The sequence below is a fragment of the Camelus bactrianus genome, chromosome 33 (genome assembly GCF_048773025.1).
Source record: "Camelus bactrianus isolate YW-2024 breed Bactrian camel chromosome 33, ASM4877302v1, whole genome shotgun sequence".
Classification (NCBI taxonomy): Eukaryota; Metazoa; Chordata; class Mammalia; order Artiodactyla; family Camelidae; genus Camelus; species Camelus bactrianus.
In genome coordinates, this window is record NC_133571.1 from 14,234,597 (window position 1) to 14,257,336 (window position 22,740).

The 22,740-nt window shown below is 54.0% G+C and overlaps 3 protein-coding genes across 3 annotated transcripts; 1 reads left to right on the forward strand and 2 right to left on the reverse strand.

The window, feature by feature from the left end:
* Positions 1 to 504: 504 nt before the first annotated feature.
* RNF26 (ring finger protein 26) lies at positions 505 to 6,919 on the forward strand. Its single transcript, XM_074357014.1, has 2 exons — positions 505 to 717; positions 4,497 to 6,919. Exon 2 carries the CDS (start codon positions 4,717 to 4,719, stop codon positions 6,016 to 6,018), a length of 1,302 nt encoding a protein of 433 aa, XP_074213115.1. The 5' UTR covers positions 505 to 717; positions 4,497 to 4,716; the 3' UTR covers positions 6,019 to 6,919.
* Positions 6,920 to 8,596: 1,677 nt separating this feature from the next.
* On the reverse strand, positions 8,597 to 10,587 carry C1QTNF5 (C1q and TNF related 5). The gene is made up of 3 exons (XM_074357017.1): positions 10,379 to 10,587; positions 9,829 to 10,085; positions 8,597 to 9,511 (listed from the first exon to the last, which is right to left on the reverse strand). The coding sequence occupies exons 2-3, from the start codon at positions 10,040 to 10,042 to the stop codon at positions 8,994 to 8,996; spliced, it is 732 nt and encodes a 243-aa protein (XP_074213118.1). The 5' UTR covers positions 10,043 to 10,085; positions 10,379 to 10,587; the 3' UTR covers positions 8,597 to 8,993.
* A 686-nt stretch (positions 10,588 to 11,273) lies between these two features.
* MFRP (membrane frizzled-related protein) lies at positions 11,274 to 15,972 on the reverse strand. Its single transcript, XM_074357020.1, has 12 exons — positions 15,919 to 15,972; positions 15,692 to 15,794; positions 15,464 to 15,577; positions 15,188 to 15,340; positions 14,837 to 15,050; positions 14,282 to 14,412; positions 14,031 to 14,156; positions 13,728 to 13,804; positions 13,233 to 13,381; positions 12,323 to 12,729; positions 11,589 to 11,716; positions 11,274 to 11,498 (listed from the first exon to the last, which is right to left on the reverse strand). Exons 1-12 carry the CDS (start codon positions 15,970 to 15,972, stop codon positions 11,274 to 11,276), a joined length of 1,881 nt encoding a protein of 626 aa, XP_074213121.1.
* Between the last annotated feature and the right edge of the window lie 6,768 nt (positions 15,973 to 22,740).

A 22,740-nucleotide genomic window follows, 5' to 3' on the forward strand; every position in this document is an offset into this window, starting at 1 on the left:
GAAGCATCTTGGGGCATACCCAGCAAATATTGCATATAATCCTTTTCTTGTTCCAAAAAATGCCATCACCCTCAGCACAGTTGAGGTCAGATCTAGTAACAAGTTCAAGTATGCCACCCGGGGCACGTGGCACAAACATGCTTTTGGATTTTTAGTTAAAAACTTGATTTTGTTCACCTTTATTTTTACTAACCATGTCAGTCCCATTACCATGAACTTGGCCTCAACGATCTTTAAATCAATGCCTAAAATTGTAAGTTGCTTTTTTTCAGTTCTTCCCTTAAGTCAAAACAGGACTAAAACCAATTAAATACACACACACATTTCATCTAGATGCACATATAGACACATTTTTAAAAATATGAATTAATATTACAAATGTTCCTCAGCCAATACTGCAAATACAACATTAATTTCTGAGTACTTCTGGAACCACAAATTGGAAGAGGCAAAAAAGCAAGAGGATTTGACTAGTTAATTAATGTATTTCTTTTCTTCCCTAAGTGCTTCAATGGCTCAAATCCTCCCCTGCACAAACCACAGATCTTTGTGGGATTTGGACACAGTCACTTCATATTTCCAGAACATGGATCAGGAGATGTGAAGTGCTTCTCCGGGTCTGAGCAGTGTTATTACCAGAGCTGATGTGTAGGGTTATGGATTCTCCTGTACCAGAGCCAAGCCCTGGATCCTGACTGATGGAGGAAAACATTTTTGGTATGTTGTGATTTGTGGGGCCTCGGGTGGTACTGGGAGGGAACAAGGAGGAGGGGACGGGATGAAAACAAGCCTTCTATGAATGTACCTTTTATATGGTTTTGACTTGGGAATCCTGTAAATGATTTGCAGAATTCAAAAGCAAAATTAAATCAAAAGGGGGGAAAATCCAACTTGAAAACCAAGGCAGTAATATGGATTTTACTGAATGCTTGATAGGGAGACAAAGGGAGGGTTATAGTACACATAGCAACACACACACACACACACACACACACAACTCCTGAGTTAGACATTCTTTCATTGTTTTACCCCATCTCTTAATCGTCAAGCCTGAACAACCTCTAAAACCCTCTTCTGTTGTCCTAGCTAACATCTCTCACCTAGCAACACAAGTGCCCTGCACTGAGCACAGCAGAAACCAGCTGTTGTCCCAGCAGGCCCCTTGGGGGCAGATGCCTGAGAGTTTGAGATCACACCACTGCATCTTCATGATAAAATTCTGCAAGGATAGCACCTCCAGGCATTAACTTTTCTCCAGATCTGGTTTATTTTCTTCTCAAGCACTGCGAAATAAAGTCAGTTGGTGTTGGTTCTCTTCACCAACACTCTCCAATCTTCCTTCTCCAAAATCTGAATAGAGGAGGACCCCTGCTTTGGCAACAGCAATTTTGAACCAGCTCTTATCTGAAACACAGTCCTGGAGGAGAAAGAAACATTACCAAGTCATTAGAGATACTGCTTGGGTCCAAATCAAACCATAACATTCATGATCACCACAATGGGAGTGTTTACAACCTCTCAGCACCAGGAATTGCCTTGGCTTCTCCAAGGAGAGTGATGGGAAGAGCATCTGAGCACTTCTTTTTCATTGAGGTCACGTGGTAGTTTCAGCCATTATATTTCTAGCTTAAGAATGGAGAGCATTTTGTAGTAATTTATTTGTCACAAGAATTTTGCCCACAGGTAACCTCTGCCTGCCCACAGCTGGAATGCCTGCTGAATCAAAGGTTGTGGCTTTTTAAAGCTGGCTTTGGCTAAATATGTCTCAGATCACTCAAAGGGGAGGCCTTGGTCCCAAACTAATGGAAATATTGGGTCAGAGGATCCTGCCAACTCCAAGGTCTTTCCTGGTGTGGAAAGCTGGCTGGTTAATTACACACAGTGCAGGCCCAGCAAATATGCTGAGTTTGATTTTGGACACGTTGAGTTTGGAGCACCAGTGGGATATCCAGGTGCTGTCCATGGCCAGGAAAGCAGTTGGAACCTGAACTTTGAAAGAGAGATTCAGGCTGAAGACATAGATTTGGAAATCATGATGCAGAGGTGAGAGTCGGTCCTGGTGGAGACAGAAGGAATACAGGAGAGGGTAATGTCCAGGGGCCAAGGGTGGAGGAAGTGGCCACTGGTGTCAAGAGCTGCAGGAAGATAGGTTAAGAACATTTATCCTTGTTCACTGGACAAGTAAGATTTCTGAAGAGGACAGGTTATGGGTAATGGGATCAAGAATCTTGAAGAGGAGGCGGGTATGTCCTCCAAGAGTTGAAACTGGGGTAAATGCACAGTGGGACAACAAAAACAACCAGCAACAATAACCACAGTGGACTGTGATCTGGGCAGGAGATTAAACAAATCTTTATATTATTCTCCTTTGTTTAGAGAGGTTATTAGCTTTTTGTGGCTAGAGCTTAGAGGGGGTTGGGGACAGAACCAGACTGTTTTGTAAACTCAAATAACAATGGAAAGTTGGAGTCTGATGACTAGAGAAAGGGAGAGGGGAAATCTCAGTAGGAACAGGAAGAGAAAGGGAAAACATGTCTCAGAAAATACATTAAGTCGAAGTCTGACAGATGTGAGTGAGAAAGGCTGGGGGAAAACCAGTAGGGTTTGAGAAATGGCAGTCCGTGCCCTGCACTATAGTGTAACCCCTACTGGGAGCCCCCTATCGGAGTAAAGGTGTGCACATACCTCAGCTTTGTATCAGTGGTGCGGTGGTGCTTTGGGGAATGAAGGATTCAGGCAGTGTTCAGGGTGGGGTGAATGGGGACAGACACTTTCAGGAATCCAGGCCAGAGTGGAGATCAAGAATTCAAGGTGCCAACTAAAAATTGTCACAAGCCATTGTAGTCACTGACCTTCCACACACCCTGACAGGCATTCAGGATGGAGATCAGGAATAAAGCACTGTGTGCTCTGGGAAAAACTGGTAGAACAGGCCTTCAGATAGTTACATATTTTCAGAAGAAGATTTTATGAGCCCAATTTCTTGCATCTTCTCAAATGCAGAAAAGCACTAAAATCATTAACAGAGACATCTGCTCCTTGTGACTAGCAGCAACCTTCTTGTGACCAGCAGCAATCTTCTGCCGAAATATGTGCTTGATTGCATGTATCCTCCTTCACCAAAATCACATATATATTGACCACCCCCCTTCTATCTTTGGAGCAGTTCCTCAGAGCTACCTGAAAGGCTGTCTTCCCAGCTAAAGTCTTCATTTTGCCCCCAAATAGAACTGACAACTCTCATATTGTTCTTTTTTCTTTTTCCTGCCAACGAATGCAAGTAGGAAACTAAAGCAATGGTGGCCAGGGGAAGGATAAGACCCCCAAGTATCCTTGGCCTTCATAGAGAACACCAGGCTTCTCAATATATTTGGGATTAATATCTTATGTATTTTGAATATTATTTGAGTATTAAAGGCTACATTTTTGAGGAGCCTACTAAAGCCACCCAGGTGTAGATATCTAACTAGAGTGTTCAAGTAGACAAATGAATAGGGCCTGGGCTGGGAGGGTGAGCTGTTTCCATACTGTGACCTCATTTTCTCACCGACAGTGAGGTAATCTGCTAAGGATGCTCAAACGTCCTGAGAAAATCTTGAATAGAGCTTGAGGAAACTGTTTGGAAATAGCAGCTTGGGAATCCTCTGTCACAATCTGTTTCCCCTTATGAATTGCTTGTGAGCAGGCACAACTTAAATATTTTTTATATCCCCAACGCATTTGTAGAGGCTCAGTAAACTATAGAGTAATGAATGAATGGAAGAAGACGAGGGAGCAAGTCTGAGGCTGCCCAGACGGTGCAGTCCCAGAACCCAGGTCAGAGACAGTGACCTGCCAACCTGCACCTGAAAAGATCAAGCCCCGAGGCCAAGAGAAAAAGCAGCCCCGGTATTAGCCCAGTCCAAAAGCCTGCTCCTTTAGGAGGCGGGGCTGGGGGGCGTATTCTGCCTCTGCCCATCAACTGGCCAATCCCCGCCTCAAGGGGGCGGGGATTTTAAGCTGTTCCCGCCCCTCCCTTTGTAAAGTACTAAGTAGTTTGGGCGCCGTTCAAACGGACCAGTGAGTGCTCGACATTGCCTGTGGTTGGACCTCACCGATTGGCCAGAGTTCTTCGTCCCTCCCTCCATGTCACGCCTCTTGCCCCTCCCTTTCGCGCACAAGATGGCGGCGCCCAGCGAAGTAGAGGCCGCGCCGGGGGTTTGCTGAGGCTCGCTCCCTTCCCCACTGCCCCTTTGGGCGCAAATCGCCGCGAGCGCAGAGGACGGGGGCCGGGCGGGGACAGGGGCACCTGCGTAGCTGGACTGCGAGCCTGCGCCCAGCCTGCGCCACCCCCACCCGGCCCCGGCCTGGCCCGATCCCTTCCGTTCCCGGTCTCCTGGGTCTGACTCGTTGCCCGGCCGTGGTACGTCACCACCAGGCCTTCAAAGCTGAGGTTTCTCTTCCAGCCCGGGATCACCTCCACTTTGGAAATGTTTGGCCTCTTTCCTCCCAAACAGCCCGCCTTCAAAACCGGGACTCCTGGACCGGCACCTGGCTCCCTTTCCCTCACCTGAGACTCCACTTCCTTCCAACCCACTTCCTCAGATTCTCCCTGGATTGGAGCCTGCTCACTTCTCTTCCAAATTAATTCCTGAACTCCCCAAATATTGACAGTTCTGAGACCCCCCCTCAACTGGGAGCCAGACTTCCTTTTGGATTAACCTCCATAGCACTATCATGGAAGCTGTGTATTTGGTAGTGAATGGGGTGGGCCTGTTGCTGGATGTGCTGACCTTGGTGTTGGACCTCAACTTCCTGCTGGTGTCCTCCCTCCTGGCTTCCCTGGCCTGGCTCCTGGCCTTCATCTACAACCTGCCACACACGGTACTGACTAGTCTTCTGCACTTGGGCCGCGGAGTCTTGTTTTCACTGCTGGCCTTGATTGAAGCCGTGGTCCGGTTCACCTTTGGGGGCTTGCAGGCCTTGTGTACCATACTATACAGCTGCTATTCTGGTCTGGAGAGCTTAAAGCTCCTGGGGCACCTGGCCTCTCATGGGGCGCTTAGGAGCCGGGAGATCCTGCACCGGGGCGTCCTCAATATGGTCTCCAATGGCCATGCTTTGCTGCGGCAGGCCTGTGACATCTGTGCCATTACCATGAGCCTAGTGGCCTATGTGATCAATAGCCTGGTCAACATCTGCCTTATTGGCACTCAGAACCTCTTCTCCCTGGTGCTGGCCCTATGGGATGCAGTGATGGGGCCGCTGTGGAGAATGACGGATGTGGTGGCTGCCTTCCTAGCCCACATTTCCAGCAGTGCTGTGGCCATGTCCATTCTCCTTTGGACCCCCTGCCAGCTAGTACTGGAGCTCCTGGCCTCAGCTGCCCACCTCCTGGCCAGCTTTGTGCTTGTCAATCTCACTGGCCTAGCGCTGCTGGCTTGTGTGCTGGCACTGACGGTGATTGTGTTGCACCCGGACCTCACCCTGAGGCTGGCCACCCGGGTGCTCAGTCAGCTCCACGCCCGGCCATCCTACCACCGACTCAGAGAGGATGTTGTACGGCTGTCTCGTCTAGCACTGGGCCTGGAGGCCTGGCGCCACATCTGGAGCCGAAGCCTGCAGCTGGCGAGCTGGCCAAACCGGGGAGGGGCACCTGGGGCCCCCCAGGGTGGCCCTAGGAGGGTGCCCTCAGCCAGGACCTGGCGACAGGACACTTTTCCTGAAGCAGGGCCCAGATCAGAGGCAGAAGAGGAGGCAGTCAGGATGGCCAGGGTGACAGCTGCCCGAGGCCGGGAGAGGCTCAATGTGGAGGAGCCTGTAGCTGGGCAAGACCCATGGAAGTTGCTGAAGGAGCAAGAGGAGCGGAAGAAGTGCGTCATCTGCCAGGACCAGAGCAAGACGGTGCTGCTTCTGCCTTGTCGGCACCTGTGCCTGTGCCAGGCCTGCACCGAAATCCTAATGCGCCACCCTGTCTACCACCGCAACTGCCCACTCTGTCGCCGGGGCATTCTGCAGACCCTCAACGTCTACCTCTGAAGGCTCCCTCCCTGTCTGCCCACCCCTCCACGCTCCACGCAGCCACCTGCGCGAGGACAGCATTAACACCCGATCTCTGGGTCCCAGACTGAATCCCCTCCTGCCCTCTGCCGAACCTGAAGCCATACATCCAGGTCACTGAGATGGGAAACCCTGGAAGACTGTGACTTGGATGGGGGCAGGGTAACAGCTTTTCCTTACCTGGCGGGTCCCCGTGATGCTGAGTGTGGTGAGTGTGTCTCACCACTCAGTGTGAGACTCTGGACTCCCCTTCAGCTTGCCAGGGCCTAGCCAGATGCAAGTGTCTGGGGCTCCTCTTCTCTGCTTTTGGTGTTTCTGTTGGGGATTTGTAGGTTCTCTCCCTACTCCCTCCTCACTTCCTCCCCAGCTTCTGCAGCCATACGTATCAGTGTCATTTGCGTGTTTTGGCAACCCTAAGGCCTTGGAATGATCTTGAACGTTTGCTTCTAGCTGGAGCCGCTGTGCCCTGGCAGGCTTTGGGGGGTAGTATCTTAGGTGCCCTTAAAGCTACCACTTGTAGCTGTCATGATCTTATGAGGCCCCCTCCCAACCTGATCCAACAGCTGGGATCAAGAGTTAACCCCCGGGGATGTGTGTGTGTGTTTGCACCTGGCTTTGGGACCATGTACCCTCTGGCACCCCAGCACCACTGGGAGCCTCAGGAGGGATAGCAGATTTCTACTCATATCCCCTTCACTCCGCACATCACAGAGAAAAGTGGTGTTCTACTTCTGTTAGTCTCTCCTTGGCACTGGGGAAGGCAGACTGCACATTGCACTAGGGTCCAAAAACAGAAGAGGCCAGGGTGTAGGGGCGTGCAGCTTCCTAAGGGGTCTGTCTGGCCCAGGTTCCAGGGAATAAAGTCCTGTTACAGCTCTGAGGGCCTCTGTGCATCCTTACAAGGGTGAGCAGTTGGTCAGGGGAACTGATGCGACTGCAGTGTCTTCCAGTCCTGCTGGAGTCACAGGTGTGGTCGGTGGGGGACCTGGTGGGGGAAGAGATAGGATAGGGTGGGGGTGCTGTGCATTGGGGAGAGCCCATGCCAAGAGTGGCTGGATTCGCTTTCACACCCCTCCAGTTTGTGCCCTCATGTGCACGGCTTTTGGAAAAACTCGTTTCTGTTTTGCCAGAACTAAGCCTAGTAGAGAAGAGGGTGAACCTTCTCCCCCTGTAGTCAGCCCCCGAGCTTTTCCTCTGGTGCCACTCATCCCAGGAGGAAACTTGGGGTTCCTGCTGCCTGAAGTCAAGTCTCCCCTCAGATCCCTGGAGGAGTTAGTGCTTGTCTTTGTGTCTCTTGGCGTGGAGGGATGCTGTGGGAGGCTGGAGTATGGCTGTGGGACCTCCTGGTGGATGGCTGAAGCCCAGGACAGCTGAGGCCTATCTCTAGCTCACTTACCTGGCCCACTCCCCATCAGTCACATCCACCCTCACGTGACCAGCAAAAGAGCGGGGGTTGGGGAGATACACCATCCCATAATTGTATGTTAAATCTAGGAGCATATGCCAAGGACAGCCTTCTGGAAGGAAGAGTAAGAGAGAAAGGGGTAGGCCAGGAAGAAACTCTGAGGAGAGGCACCTCCACTTTCTCTCCACTTTCTCTCGGGTTGAGAGCCTGCGCTGATTGTGGAGCTGGCAAGCCCCGATTTGGTTTGTTAGTCATTGGGTTGGGGGTGGAGCAGGCGCTGGCTGCTGCAGGTCAGAGGAGGGTAGTCTTGAAGGGGCTTTGTGGCTAGCCTCAGACTTCGAGGCGAGGCCCAGCTCAGTGGGGAAGCGTTCCGCACATCAACCTTGGAGTTGGGAGGCCCGAGGAAGGGCTTTTGTTCCCCTTCCCCCAACCCTGGAGAAGCTGCTGATCAAGGGGAGGCTTGGCTCCTTCCAGTCTCTGTTTAATGTGAGGATAAACATTTTATGAGGGAAGATAAACTTCCTGAGCTGGGAGCAAAGGACCATTTTTTTCCTCCACCCCCATCTGGAATCCTATTGGCAGACCTCTACCCTTCCTCCCCCTAAGCAGGCTGGTAGTGCAGGCTACTTAGGGTCGTTGCTGCATTCCGGGGCTGGGGCGCCCCCTTGTGGCCACCGCGGAAATACTGTATCTTGACACCCAAGGACACTCTGCTCCCCTGGCATGAGGGACAGAGAAACAGCTCTCCAGTCATCTAGGGACAGGCAAGCAGCCAGAACAGTCATGAATGAAAATACCAGGCTCTTTTTTGTCGGTCAGGGCAGGAGGGTGTGTGGTGAAGTTCCATCCAATTCATATGAGATCTTTGAGTTAGAAAAATGTGCTGCTTCCTCTGGGTGGCCAGAGCCCCACACCAGGGCACTCCTCGGCAGGGCACTCCTGTTCACAACCTACATAGCTTAGGTGTCAGCTCTGTAAAGTAACCTCTCCTTCACCTGAACCTGCTCCCTGTATCTCCTGCCCCATAGCTTCATCCAGCCTAAGAGACCTCCCTTCTGCCTAAGTGCCCTTTCCCTCCTCCCTCTTCCCCTTTCCTCCCATCCTCGGAATCAGGGCATCCCCACCATTAAAGAGGAAAAGCTGAAGCCAATAGGAGGGCTTTTTTTTTTTAATTAAAGATTTATTGAATAATCTCTGAGAAAAGGGCCCAGGAGCAGGAGGGATAAGAGAGGACTCAAAGAAGCAGAGGACCAGGAAACAATACCCCACCTTGGGGTCCTGGGTCAGAGCAACTGGAGGGACCCACACCTGCCAGCACAGCGCTCTCCTTTGGTCTAGGGCAGAAATCCAGCCACTGCCCCACGCTGCCAGCCCTGATCTCAGCCTCTGTCCTCATTCCCTGTCGGCAGCAGAATGGAGAAGCCCCACCCCACCTCCGCAGTCATTCACAACATTCCAGGGGGGCCAGCCCTCCCGGATTATGTGGCCATCAATGTCACACTCTCTTCTCCTAGGAGTGAGAGAGCATGCGCTCATTTTCCAGTGGGTATCAAGCGAAGACAGGGGAGTTGTGCCAGTCAGAATACACTAGAAATCCAGAGAAGGTGCTGTCTGTCTTGATGCTGGCATATATGCCAATATAATCACCCACTCCCACCTGTACCCACACCTGGTCCTCAGGCTCCAACCTCACCATGGCGCCCCCGGAGAGCGAGGCTGGCTTGGGCCACCCCCCAAAGAACTGGAAGAAAGAGGCAATGGACTCGCCATTCTTGACCAGATCGAACTGCAGGCTAGCCCGGTACACGGTGGCGTGGACGGCGAAGTAGTAGACTCCAGGCACCTGGCAGGTGAATTTGCCGGTGGTGGCGTCGTAATGTCCCTGCTCGTTCACCAGTACTCGGTCGAAGGGTAGGGGCGCGTCCGACGGCGGGGGCACCCGGCTTTCGGAGCGCTTGGCGCTGAAGGCGGAGCGCGGAGGCACCGAGCACTCGCCCGCAGGCCCGGTCGCCCCCATGGGGCCCGCCTCTCCTCTTGGCCCGGGCTCCCCACGAGGCCCCGGGAGGCCTGCGGGGGTGGAAAGTGAGCGGTTAGGGTGAGCCCGCCGCGGTCCTCCTTCATCCTCCCTCGGTTTCTCAGCCCACCCTTCCGGCCAGGGCCCCCTCCCTGCTTCCTGCAGGGCTTGGGGGCAGATCTGAGGGTCCCAGGGGTTCTGGCTCCTGTCGCTGAGTCACTCTCTCCTCTCCCGGCTCCCGGAGCCGACGGGGTCGGGCGGGGACAGGAGCGGCGCCCCCTGGCGGGAGCCTGGAGCCGCAGGGAGCGGGAGCAGGGCCGCGCTAGCTCGGACGTCCGTCCCCACGGATCGCCGCGGAGGCGCCTCTTACCCGGCCTCCCGCCCTCTCCTTTCTCTCCCGGAGGCCCAGGCGCGCCGTCTCGGCCGTCGCGGCCGTCGCGGCCGGGCAGGCCCTGGCTGCCGTGGTGGCCCGGCGTGCCGGGAAGGCCGGGGTGCCCCGGGCACAGGCTGGGGATCTTGTTGTCGTCCAGCGGGGGAGAGCCGGCCGCCAGGCCCAGGAGCAGCAGGGCGAGGAGCGGCCTCATGGCGCTGGCACGCGGAGCCCGGACGCCGGGTGCCTCTGGTCGTCTGTGGGCCGGGCAGGACAAGAGTCGGGACCCAGAATCCTGGGACCTGCCTCGCTTCCCGCCCCGGCGCTGCCGGCTAGGTCTCCACCCCACTGCCCTGCCCCTGACTGAGGCTGAGCGGCCGCGGGGGAACGAAGAAGGGGGTGCCCCCTAGACCCGGGAACCCTGAGAGCCCAGCGCAGAGGAACGGGGAGGCCGGCCCTCCCTCCCCCCCAACCCAGGCTGGCGCCCAGTCTTTCCCACAGCCCCTCCCCCTCCCTCTTTCCCCGCCCCTCCCCCGTCGGCCAGACTCACCCTTTCTCCTGGCTCTGAGGGGCTGCTCGCTTCTCTCTGGCCTCCTTCGGGACGCTTGCCACTCTGGACCCTCTGCTTGACCCCTGCTGCCTTCCCTGCGCTTCTCTCCCGCCCGGCGCCCCTTGCCCTCGGCGTCCCCCTGATCCTGGTTCTTTCCTTGCCGGCTTCTCTCTGCTCCTCCCAGACTCCAAGAGGAAACCAGTTGTTCAGGGGCCAAGAGCCCGGGCTGGGAAATAGCAGGGAAATAACTCGTGGTGTCGGCCGGCAGCCGGCCAAAGTTTGAGGGAGAAAGGAGGGAGAGAGAGATTTGAGCCGGGCACAGAGAGGCAGAACCGTGAGAGACATGCTTAGGGCATCTACAGCTCCAAGGAGCTAAAAGGACGGATGGTATCTTGACAGAGACCGAGGACAACGCTGTAGTTCAGGAGAAATAGCTGAGAACTGAGGGTGGAGAGTTCTAGATGCAGTAGACAACTAGATCCCTGGGGCTTAGAACAGGGCCTGCCACACGAGTAGGCACTTAGTACATTTTTGTTGAGTAGATGAGAAAGAAGGTGGGTGGTAGAGAACCTTAAAAAAGAAATGGAGATGGGGAAGGCAGAAAATAGGAAATCAGGGTCAGAGGCTTGGGTGAGAAGCAGTCCAGATTGTCAGTGGTACTGCGTGGAGTCAGGCCAGCTGTTTGCAACAGCTGGGGCAAGTAAAGGGATAGGGAAAAATCCGGGAGGGTGGGAGGGTCCGATTAGCCCCATTGAGGACTTCTCTTTCCCTCCCTGGGAGGACCCAGAGGGGATGGGCAGAGTCCTACGCTGGCCCCCTTCCTTTGCTTCCCCTGCCTGCCTGCCCTGATGGGCAAAGGAGGCTGGGCAGCAGAGGGCAGGGGCCCGCTTAAGAGTCAGGGCTGAGCACAAGCCTCCAGGCCAGCTGCCTCAGGCAGCCTGTTGCAGTTGAAGGGCCAGGGGGTGCCCAGTAGTGCCAGGCCAGACTGGCACTGGCGTTCTGCCTCCTGGCAGACAGAGCGGCAAGGGGGAAGGACACTGCCTAGCGGGGTGCAGTGGGGCACAAGCAGCCCGCAAAGGAGCCTCCGGAAATTCTGGTAGCAGGGCAGACTGGTCAGGCTCTGTGGAAGGAGGAGATCAGCCCTCAGGCATCCCACACTCCAGGCTCCCTCCCCTTCCTGGGGGTCCCTCCTTAACTTTGCCTGGCGCACCTTGTAACCTCTGAGGACCTCCACCACCTCCTCCTGGGTGGCCATGCCCACCCAGATGTTAGGGAAGGCCGTGGTATTGTAGCTCAGACCGATGCACATCTCCACCTGGACAGGCTCACAGGCCAACTCTGCAGGGGTGGGAGGGGAGTGTCACTGGGGGAACAGTCACTGGTTGTGTGACCTGGGACAAGTCACCTAATTGCTCTGTATGGGTCAGATGGGAGTGTCTGTGAGAATCAAAGGAGATAAATGGAAATATGCTTTACACGTATCGAGGATTCCTGTTCTCCTCGAGAGCCTGCTCTAAGTAACATTTGCCAGCCCCGGGCATCATGCAGACACCTCTTTGATCTTGGGGGGGGCACCAGCACTGGCAGGACCACTGGGCATCCGGAAGAAACTCCCCTGCTCTCACCCACGTCATTGAGGTGGGCCCTGGAGACAAGGCTTTCTGTGTGACAAAGCTGGACTCGTTCTTGAAGCCCCAACCATCGACTCCCAGATTCCCATTTCCCTTGGGGATGTCATTAAGTACCATTGCCACCACCAGGTGGGGGTCCCTCTGGGATTTGGTGAAGTGGTCCGGAGTCTGGATAGGGGGCCCCCACCCCCAGCAGAGAGGATCGGGACGGGTGTTATGAAGTGTGCCAGCAGGGTTGCTATGGATGGGCACCCAGCCTGCCCAGGCCTGCCAGCTGCTGCCCGCGGAGCCTCACCTGGGGCAGGCTTCTCACCTAGGGGTGGGAACAGGGGGCTGCTGCAGTTGTTATCACTGCTCTCTGCGCAGTCTCTCCACATGCCACACATCCACTGCAGACTCTTACACCCTTCGTCCCCGCAGGAGAACTCTCTGGGTCCACAGGGGTCTGCGGGCACAGGGGGCATAGCAGTGCCCAGGGACATGCCTGTACCCCCACTGCCTTCACGGTGCCCTGACCAGGGTCCAGAGCCCTTTCCAGTTCTCCTGGAGGTGCCTCTACGGCCCATACCCCTTGCCCAGGGCCACCTACTCTCTGTGGCATTGAGGGCCCGGTAGGTGGCTGAGAACCCGCCGCTGCTGATGCCATGATCTGTCCTAAAAAGCACGGCCAGCTGGTGGTGCGAGGAGATGAGGCGGGGGGGTGGCTCTGCCCCACAGAACCTGCCCAAAGCAGATAGCAGTCCTTTGGGTGACCGAGGGGCCCCTTGGCTGCCCGAGTGTACACAAGGCCTCCCGCAGGCCTCCATGGAGCTGGGTGCTCTGGGCGATGCCAGAGGGGATGGGAGGCATGCTTGCTGACTCATGGGACTTAGGGTCTAGTGAGGAAGACACACATATTCAGTAGACAAAGTACTAAACAAACTGCTTGAACCTGAGCCACTTCAAGCTGGGGAAAATCAGCGCAGGTTCTGGGGGAAGTGGAAATTGACCTGGGTTGGGGAGAGGCCAGGGAAGGGCCTTCCGGAAAAGGCGATGTAAGGGATACAGGTACATAGGTGAGGAAGGACAAGCCTTTTCTAGGGTCACAGTGAGGAGACCTCCAGGTTGGAGCAGAAAAAGACAAGGAAACTAGAGCATGATTGGGCTAATTTGTAGGAAGCCTTGACTGCAGGCCATGGAGGATGGAGTTTGTCCTCGGCTCCTCCCACTGGCTCTGCCGATACCTGCCCAGGAGGCTGAGAGCCCCTGACTTGCTGGTCTCATACACCTCCACGTAGTCAAACTTGCATTCATCCTGAGCTTCCAGGCTGAAGTTGTGGAACAGCAGTTCCAGGCCATGTCCAGTGGGCACCGAAATATGCCAGGTGCAAAGCTGGGGGAGGGCACAGACGAAGTAATTTATGGATTCCTCCTTCTGTCCCAATCTGGGCACCCAGGCTGAGCTCCAGATGGGCTTCCCCACCTGCTACAGGCTGGGTAGGGAGTGGGTGGGCTCTGCCCACACTGCTCTCATCATTGAAAGACCATTTAACTTGCCTGGTCTCAGAGATAATCTGGGTCCCTAGTAAGCACTTAATAATGTTTCCTTCCTGCCTACTTGATCTCTGACCTTCCCAGGTACAAGGCAGTATCTGCTCTGCTGTTCTCAATCATGCTAACCGGAAGCTCAGGTGTGCCCGCGTGTGCCACACCACCCTCTCCGTGGAGTGCTGGCTTACCTGTTGGTGACGGTACTGCTGCAGGTAGCTGGGAGCAGAGAAAGTGCCCTGGAGCCCAGTCAGATTCCCCCCACACCCTGGAGAGAGGAAGAGGGGTTCATGGATTTGCCAGGGTCTGTGCCTTGGCCCATTAGGGCCAGCAGTGCTGGCAGAGGAGTTTTGGCCATGACCGTGGGGACACAAGTTCTGGGCCAGAAGAATGACCAGGCAGCTTTGGTGCTGAGCCAGGCTTGGGGAGGCCAGCCTAAATCTGGATCAGAGGCCTGAAGACAGTACCCGCCCTGAGGCTGGCGGGGCCCGTACCCGAGAACTTGGCACTGCAGTTGGTCTCATCACTGCCATCAGCGCAGTTGGCAAAACCATCGCACACTGAGTCAGGTAGCAGGCAGACGAGCTGGTCACAGGGGAACTCGTCGTGGGCACAGCTCCCTGGGGGTGGGCATCTGGATTCAGAACCCCAAGTCTCTACCCCTTTCGCCGGTGCTGGGAATGGCTGAAGGGGAGGGAAGTGGGAGTTTGATGGGTAGCTGGGGACACGGTGGGAAATTACTCACCATACCCGGGGGCCACAGCCTGGTACCAGGCATGGAAGCCAGATCCTTCCACGCTGCTATCAGAGACGAAGGCCACCCGGAGGTGGCTGGCATTGGTGTTGAGTGTGGGGGGAGGCACCCTCCCACACACTCTGCAAGAAGCCAGGTTGGGGGTGATGGAGGCTCAGAGCTCAGGCCCAGCCAGAGTAGAGCCTGCCTGGGCCATGCGGTCCTCCCTCCTCAAGCCCCAAGCTGGTGACAATGTGTCAAATAGGTTCCTTTCGTTTCCAGCGGAGCTCTGACCTTCTTGGCACCTGCACATCCATCCTTGAAGCATTTATTCATGGAAATTACAGGTGGGAGCTCCAATTTACAGATTTGGAAACTGAGGTCAGAGAGGGGAAGTCACCTTCCCAAGATCATATAGCAAGATAGTGGCAGAGCTGGGCCCAGAGGTCACATGTCTCTGTTTCTTCCCAGTCAAACCTTTCCCACCACATCTCCGTGGTTCTGCTCTCCAGACAGCGGTTCAGGGCAGGGTGAGGGGTGGAATCTCCTGGGGGCAGAGGGACCCACCTGAGGAGAGGGCCTTCAGGCTCAGGGGATATTTCCAAGCGATCAAAAAGACAAGAGGCCACACTCTCCATGCTGAGAGCTTCAATCTTGAGCTGTATTGCATGGTCTGTGGCCACCTGGATATGCCACACGCAGTGGGTGTTGGGTGGGTAAGGGTCTGGGTAGTTGGGGCTGCTGAAGAAGCCCCTTGGGCCAGGAAGGAGGCCCCCACAGGCTGCAGAGATGGAGGTTAGAGTTTAGAGGTCAAAAGGAAAGAGATCCTTTTTTTCCCAAGGTCCCTTTTCCTGGCCCACCCCATCCCCTCCTGCCATCATGGGAACTTTTCCAGGAAGATCTGCCCTTAGCACTCACTGGACTGGGGCTTGGGGCTCACGCCTGACTCCTGTGGCCCTTTAGGGGTCCCAGTTGCTTGAAAGATGGTAGTGGGGGTGGTGCCAGTGGTGGCAAGGCCTCGGGAAGGCAGTGGATGATAGGAGGCCCCGGTTGGGGGTGTTGCCTGCAATTCTGGAGGCAGGAGATGGGGGAGTGGGAATCAGAGGAGATGGATCTTTTTTTGGGGGGATGGGTAGCATAGCTCTTGGAGTCACATTCCAAAGCCCTTCTTCCAAGCAGGCCTTGGGTACTTACGGGCCAAGATGATGGCCACCAGCAGCCCGAGCAGCAGGAGCAGCAGGCCAGCCAGCAGGAGGACACACAGCCAGGAGAAGTGGCAGTCTGGCTGCAGCCCTCGGGGACGCCGACCTGTGGGCAGGGGTGGTGGGGTTTTGAGCGCCCTTTCCCTTGGGCATCTCTCACACAGCCCTTGGCTCCTGGGCCTTTCTGTCCAGCCCCCAGGTCACCCTCTCAGATGGTTACCGTGCCAGGGAGCTCGGATGCTGCAGTTGGCGGCCTCCTGGAAGGCAGGTGGAGGGCAAGGAGGCCCTGATTCAGGCTCGAAAGCAGGATTGCAGAACTCAGTCTGAAGGGAGAGACTTGAGGGCTGAGGGCTGGTGGCCACATTGCCTGGTAGGTGTGTTCACTGGGCCCTGCCAGCCCCAGGCAGGCAGCTGGGTCTTGTGGGAGTGGTCCTGTGTGACCCTTACCTTGCTCAGCTCTGCCGCCTCCACACAGAGGATGATATCTGAACAGTCCTTCATGGCTCTAGGCTCTGCATGACTTCCTGGAGTCCCTGCGATAGCCCAAGACCCCAAAAGGCCCGCCAGCTGCCCCCAGGCCCCCGATCGAAGGGGCAGTCTCTGCTGTCTGAGGGTGCGGGCTGCCAGGCTGGACCAGCTCTCCTGCTGCCCTCGGCAGACTGGCTCAGGCTACTGGCTATTCCGTCTCTGTGTGGGGGAGGGGACAGCAGCCAGAAGGAATTCGCAGCAGCGTGAAATGGTCCCTTAATCCAACTCAGCTGAGGATGCAGAGGTTGTGCCCCTGGCACAGGACAGCGGTCCTTAAAGGCACAGGCCGCCAACACCTCGCTGGGGAAGCTAGGTGCTCTGTGAAAGGTGTGACTGGGGAGCTAGCCACCCCTGTCCTAACCTCACTGGGGTGTTGAGTGAGCATCTGAGGGATGCTGGAGGGAAGAGGGACAGTGGGGCCGTTTTGCAGTCACGAGGGAGCCTTAGAAGCTGGATGTTAGGGTTTGGCAGCTTCAAGGCCTATGAGTCCTAAGGGCCCTGGACAAAACTGCTGCCCACCACGACTTCCCATCTGGGTGATGGGAAGACTGGGTCTTTGGAAGTTTCCCTAAAGCACCTGAGTGACCGGGTCAAGGAGGTAAGCCTTTACGGGCAGAACATGGTGTGTTTGTGCTGATGTGAGTCAGGGAGCTTGAGGGACTGGCTGCCTCTCCCTGGGCCCCCTCAGCCTGCAGGAGAAAGGGCAGAGGAGGAGACAGTGCCTAAGGCCTTGGACAGGTCGGTCAGGGTGGGCCCTTCAATGGGTTGTGGAGTCCGGCATCTGCTGCTGCAGGATAGAAAACCTGCGCTCTGCCTCTCTCTCCATGAGTGAATTTCTCTTGGAAAATCCCAGCCTGGTATAGCTGTACTCACGGAGAAAGGAAAGAGATTGTTAATCTGCTTTGTGTTAGCTGTGCTCAGCCTGAGAGCTGGGGAGGCAGCATGATATTTCTGGCTACCATTTATAGGATGTCTGTTAGGTATTAGGCCCTGGGTCCTATGGGCAGTTTCTCCCCTTTCATCACTCTGTGAGGTAGCACAACCCTTTACAAATGATGGCCTAAGGCTCTGAGAGGTAAAGTAACTTCCCTGAGGTCACACAGCTGGTAAGATACAGAGACAAGAGTTGGACCCAGGACTGGGTAAATTCAAAGCATGTGTTTTCTATGGCCCACCTCTTTCACCCCACACTGGCCTGAGGCTGGCTGGTGACAGAGGGGAGCTAAGTGAAGAGCCCAGTGGGGAGAGAAGAAACAAAGGAAACAGATCTGTGATCCTGAGGCAGCTCCTCTCACACTCAGGAGATCCCCCCGCACCCGGTTCCTCTCCATTCCCTGCCTGGAGGGCCCTGGGCTGCTTTTGTCCAGAGAACAAGCCTTTCCTTGGACCTGGGATGTGGACTGCTTTTAGAGGGTTTGAGAGGTTGAAAGTATTTCTATAATAACACTGAGACCATATTGTCCTTTTCCCCTTTTATTCATGAGTGCACAGCATGGTTTCCAGAGGCCATGTGATGTCATAGGGAAGAACAAACCTGACTCCATATTGGATCTGTTTCTTCTGCTTTAACCTTTGTATTCTATTGCTTCTGCTATAAGTTAATCACCTAAGGGATGTTGCCTATAAACTTAAATTATACGTAATGGCCCATCTCTGGGAACCCTGCCTCCCAGGTAATGAGCATTAAGCTAAAATACCTTTGTTTAGCTTACAGGAAACATCCTGACCAGGCCCACCCGTGAATGAGGGCAGGCAGGAAGAAATTAACACATCCCCTTGGGAGGCTGCGGGAACCAGGAAATGTTTGACTTTACTCCCTCCCCTTTTAGTATAAAAGAAGCCTGAATGTTAACTCAGGCAGGATGTTTCTCTGGGACACTAGCCCACCATCTTACTCAGTCTCTTGGCTTTCCGAATAAAGTTTCTATACCTTGCCCCAGCAACTCACCTCTTGATTTATTAGTGTGTCATGCAGGGAGCAGTATGAGCTTGGACTCGGTAACAAAGTTTGTCTTAGCCAGCCAGGAGCCAGAAGCCAGGAGCCTTGCCACTTGTGTCCAGCTGGCCCTGGCTGAGGAGTTTTCTGGTCAGGCCCCAGCAGCTGCCAGGACCACTTCTCCTGAGGATCTTCCCTGCAAAATTCCCCAAAGTGGCACGGACTGCCCCAGCGCTTGGCAGTTGGAGCAAGGAATTGACGTCTGGGAGCAGACGAGCTCCATACGGTAGGGTAAATCGCTCCAGTGTGTATGGCTGGAAGCTTCATTTCCTCTGTCTGGGGCTTCTCCAGAATAAGCCAACTTGCTTTGTATTTGAGTGGGGTACCCTGTTGGAGAGAGGAAGTAGTTGTTGGACTTCTACCTGATTTGTGAACCAGTTCGTTTGTTTCTTTGTATGCTAGCATTTGTGTGCTGTTTTGTTCTGTATTTCTGTCTTAAAAAATGGGGACTATTTCAACTATCCTTAAACAAAGTCCTCGGAGGCACATTTTGGATAAGTGGTCTGATTACAACTATGAACCTATGATTAAGAGGAAGATGATATTTTTATGGTAACAATATATGGCCACGTTAACTATTAGGATCTCCATAATGGGTTTAGGTAGGGTTATCTTGGATTACTTTTGGGTTATCGCGCGCCTGCGCACGCATGTGTGTACCTGAGTCCAAATCCTGTTCTCTCTTCCTTGTTTTGCTGAAAGTGAGGCATGTAACTGTGAGTGAATGATATATATTACTGCATATCACGGTTATTTCTTTAAACTGAGTAGATATTTGGGAACTAGAAAAAAGCTGTGGTCCACATTCAGTGTCACTGGGGGTGAGCCGCTCCAGCTTGCGCAGGCTGGGAATTCTCTCCACTCCATCTGGGCTCATTCCCTTGTGGAAGGTGAGCTGCTCTGGGCTCACTGTGAGTCACTCCGGGTCCATTCTCTTTTGGGAGCTGGGCCCATCAATTTGGAGCCCTTCGTCTGGGAGTGGAAGTTGAATTTTACACCTCCTCTGATTTTCTGTCCGCCTGACTGTAGCTTATTTGCTGTTTGTGTTTTTGTGTTCATGGTATTGGGATGAGCCACTCCAGCTTGTGTGGGATGGGAAAATTCTACCCGACCCCTCTGAGTTCATTTCCCTTTCAGAGAGTGAGCTGTTCTGGGCTTATTGTGAGCCACTCTGGGCCCATTCTCTGGCCCAGCTCTCGAAAATCTGTTTGGAGGCCTCCGTCTGGGAGTGGAAGTGGAACTTTTGGGCTATACCTTGTCTGATCTTTGGTTTATGGGACCATGTTTGTTGTTTATAGTACCTTCCTTCTGGCCTTGGGCCACAGTTCTAGGCCCAAAGGAGAGCACATATCCCAGGTACTTAACCCGTTGGGTGGAAATCTGGGCCTTGTGAGGAGAAACTTGGTACCCTCATTCCCCTAGAAAGCTGAGAACCTGAATAGTGTTTTTATCTGAGTTCTCTCCAGTGGGACTAGAAATTAGGAGATCGTCCACATACTGTGAGAGAGAGCCACTGGCCAGCTGTAATTCTCTTATTTCCTTTGCTAATACATTTCCAAATGGGTGAGGGCTCTCCCTGAAGCCTCAGGGCAGCACAGTCCAGGTTAGCCTGGAAATGTTATGAGTGTCTGGATCTGTCCACTCAAAGATAAAGAGATATTGGGAGTCTGGGTGCAGAGGAATGCAAAAGAAAGCATCCTTCACGTCTAGTACTGTGACCCGTGTGCATTCTCTGGACATGAGTCAGTCAGGTGTATGGATTAGGGACTATTGGATGAACTGGGACCACTACTTCATTAACTGTCCTCAGGTCTTGGACAAGCCGGCATTCTCCATTTTGCTTTTATGTGAGCAGAATGGGAGTACTACATGGAGACTGGCAGGGTTGTAACAGCCCATGCTTTAAGAACTTGGTTTTTTTTTTTATTTTTTTTTTATTTTTTAACATTTTTTTTATTGATTTATAATCATTTTACAATGTTAAGAACTTGGTTATTAAAGGCTGGGTACCTCGTTGGTCCTCAGGCCTCAAGGAATAATGTCTCTTTGTGGATAATTAGCATTGGGTTTTAAGGAGATCTGAACTGGGGGCATATTAGCCTTGCCAGGGACTTCTGTGTCTCAGGCAGTGGGGTTTACTTAAGAAACAATATGGGGTGGAAGGGAGACCTCCTCTGTCTTGGGAGGCATGTTCCCAAGGCCAAGAGCAGTTGTTTTTCTTTGGTGGGTGCTCTCTTTGTGAGGGTCCCCAAATTGGGTTATTGTCTGGAATGTAGTGAGCAAATTTCTTCCCAGCAAGGGGCTGGGGCACTCAGACATGAGCAGAAACTGATATACAAAGGAAAATTTTTCTAGCAGGCAGCTAGGGTGTGAATCGCTTGGTTTGGGGCTTTCCATCGATCCCGGTTATTACACAGGATCGGGAGGACAAGGGTCCAGGGAAATCAGTAGCACAGAGTAAGCGGCACCGTGTCTGATAAGAAAACAACGTTCCTATCTGCCATGTCAAGGGTTACCTGAGGCCCCTCCAGAGAAATGACCAGGTGTCCTTTGGGAGCCACGGAGGGTCCCGGGCCCCGTCACCTCGGCTATCATTGGTTTGGGGGCCCCTTCTGGGTTGGGGACAGTCCCGCTTCCGGTGGCCTTCTCGTTTGCATATTGGGCAGGGCCCTGGTGGACTCTTGCCATACATGGTGTATTCATTCTTCCAGTGGGCCTCCTGGCTGCACTTAAAACGGGTCCCTTTTTGGCGAGACAGTGCCTCTGATCCAGGCATCCTGGATCCTGTCCTCGCCATGGGTCTTCAAAAGAGAGGGTAACCCTGAGGTGGTGCAGGGGTTAGGGTTGCCACTAAGAACTGTGCCTTCCGCTGTTGTCCCTGAATCCTCCTCACCTCTTCAACCCTGTCTCTATTGTTAAATACTCCAAATGCCAGATCCATGAGATGGTTCATGGGTGTCTCGGGTCCCAGAGCTGCCTTTTGTAATTTTCTCCTAATGTCTGGGGCCCACTGAGTGATAAAATGGGTATTTGCCAGGACTTCCCCCTCAGGGGCCTCAGGATTAACCTCAGGTTGTTTTAAGCAGGGAGTGGCTTGGGGAGAACTGGGTTTTAGAACAGTCCCTGTTTGTGGAAAGATGGTAGAAAGGAGGCACGGGGGTAGGATAGGAGGGCAGGAAGCTTCTCTCTGGCTTTGCTGTTGCCCCGGCCATCCTCCACTACACGTCTGGCTCTGTGGACACAGACACCTTTGTGATTGGCTGCTTTGTGGACATGTTTCTGGGAGAGGAGCCCCCTCAGCGAGGGCCCAGGTCAGGGTGGGAGAATGGCACAGGGTAAGGGACAATGAGAGAGAAAGAACACAGACCCCTTAACTCATCATCTCATTTGACCCTCATAACAGCCCTGGGAGGATGGTCAGGGAAGTGTTTTTGTTCCCATTTTCCAGATGTAACTGAGACACCAGAGTCAGACAGCTGGCAAGGAGCAGCGCAGGGTTTCAGGGGTGGGTCTGTTGGATTCCTGGTTTTCAGCATTTAATCCTTTTTTTCCTTTTCTTTTTTACATTTTCCATGTTCTTTCTATAAACCTTGTAAAATGTTGGCGGTGAAAGGGCCTGTGGCCGAGGACTCCTGTAGGAGGCGTCTGCTGGAGCCCAGGTGTGCAGAGGAGGCCGGGGCCGTGAAGCCCCAGGGAGGTTTCGGGCCTGCAGCCCTCGGGCCCGAGGTTGCTTGCTTCATTCTTGGCTATCTCTTAGGCTTCCTTTTCTTCCTTCCTAGGCCGTGGGGCCTTGGCCTTCTTGCCTCTTCCTTCTCATGGGGTCTCCCCATGTTTCCACCATCGGCTGTGGACATAGCGTCTCCAGCACCCGCTTTCCTTGCTGCTGCAGAAGCGTCTGCATGGACCGTCCCGCTGACCACTGTGGACAAAACTGACAAGCAAAGGGAAGTTCTCTCTTTTCTTGCTCGAGTGATCTCTTGCTTCCTGGAAGCTCCTCTGGGCTTTTGCTTTCATTCCTGTAAGCTCGAATCCCTGCAGCTCAGCTTGGCCAGCTCTCTGCGGCCTCTCTGTAACCAGGAGGGGCGAGGCCAGCTTGAGGTTAGCGGTCACCTTCTAGACTCTGGCTCTCTAGCTCTCCCTCCTGCTGGCTCTCCAGCTCTAACCTTCCATGCCAGGCAGACCAGCCTCTTTGTTGTCCTGGAACACACTGTACCCACCCTACTTGTCCTTGTCCAGGCTTGTCCTCTGATCTGAACGCTTGCCTTTTGCTCGCTCCTGGGACCAGCATTATAGGTGTGCATTAGGACCTGACATTTCTAACCCCGCAAATCTGTCAGATACTCCCTCCTCTCCTTGTTCACTGCCACCCCTGCCCTTGACTCTCCACTCCTTGGTTCCTGGATCTTCTCTGGTCTCTAGGAGCCTGGAAGACTGCAGCTCAGGCCCACCCACCCCACTGCTACCTCCAAGAGGCAGGTCATACCAAGTATCACGAAATCAGAAAAGCTCATCCCTTGGCTTCAGAATGTACATTCAGTGGCTCTGCCTCATTAATTCTGTGTGGTTTGGGCAACGCCATACTTCACGTTCCGGAGAAGTCAGAAGCCTGACTTCTCATCCTAAGAGGCCAGGGGAACTAAGCATTTGCTGAACATCACCCACTAAGAGGATCTTAGTGGAGTATTGATGGTGTGGTCCTAGGAATGGAAGTGAGTTGGGGGAATATGGACATTCGTTGACCTCCT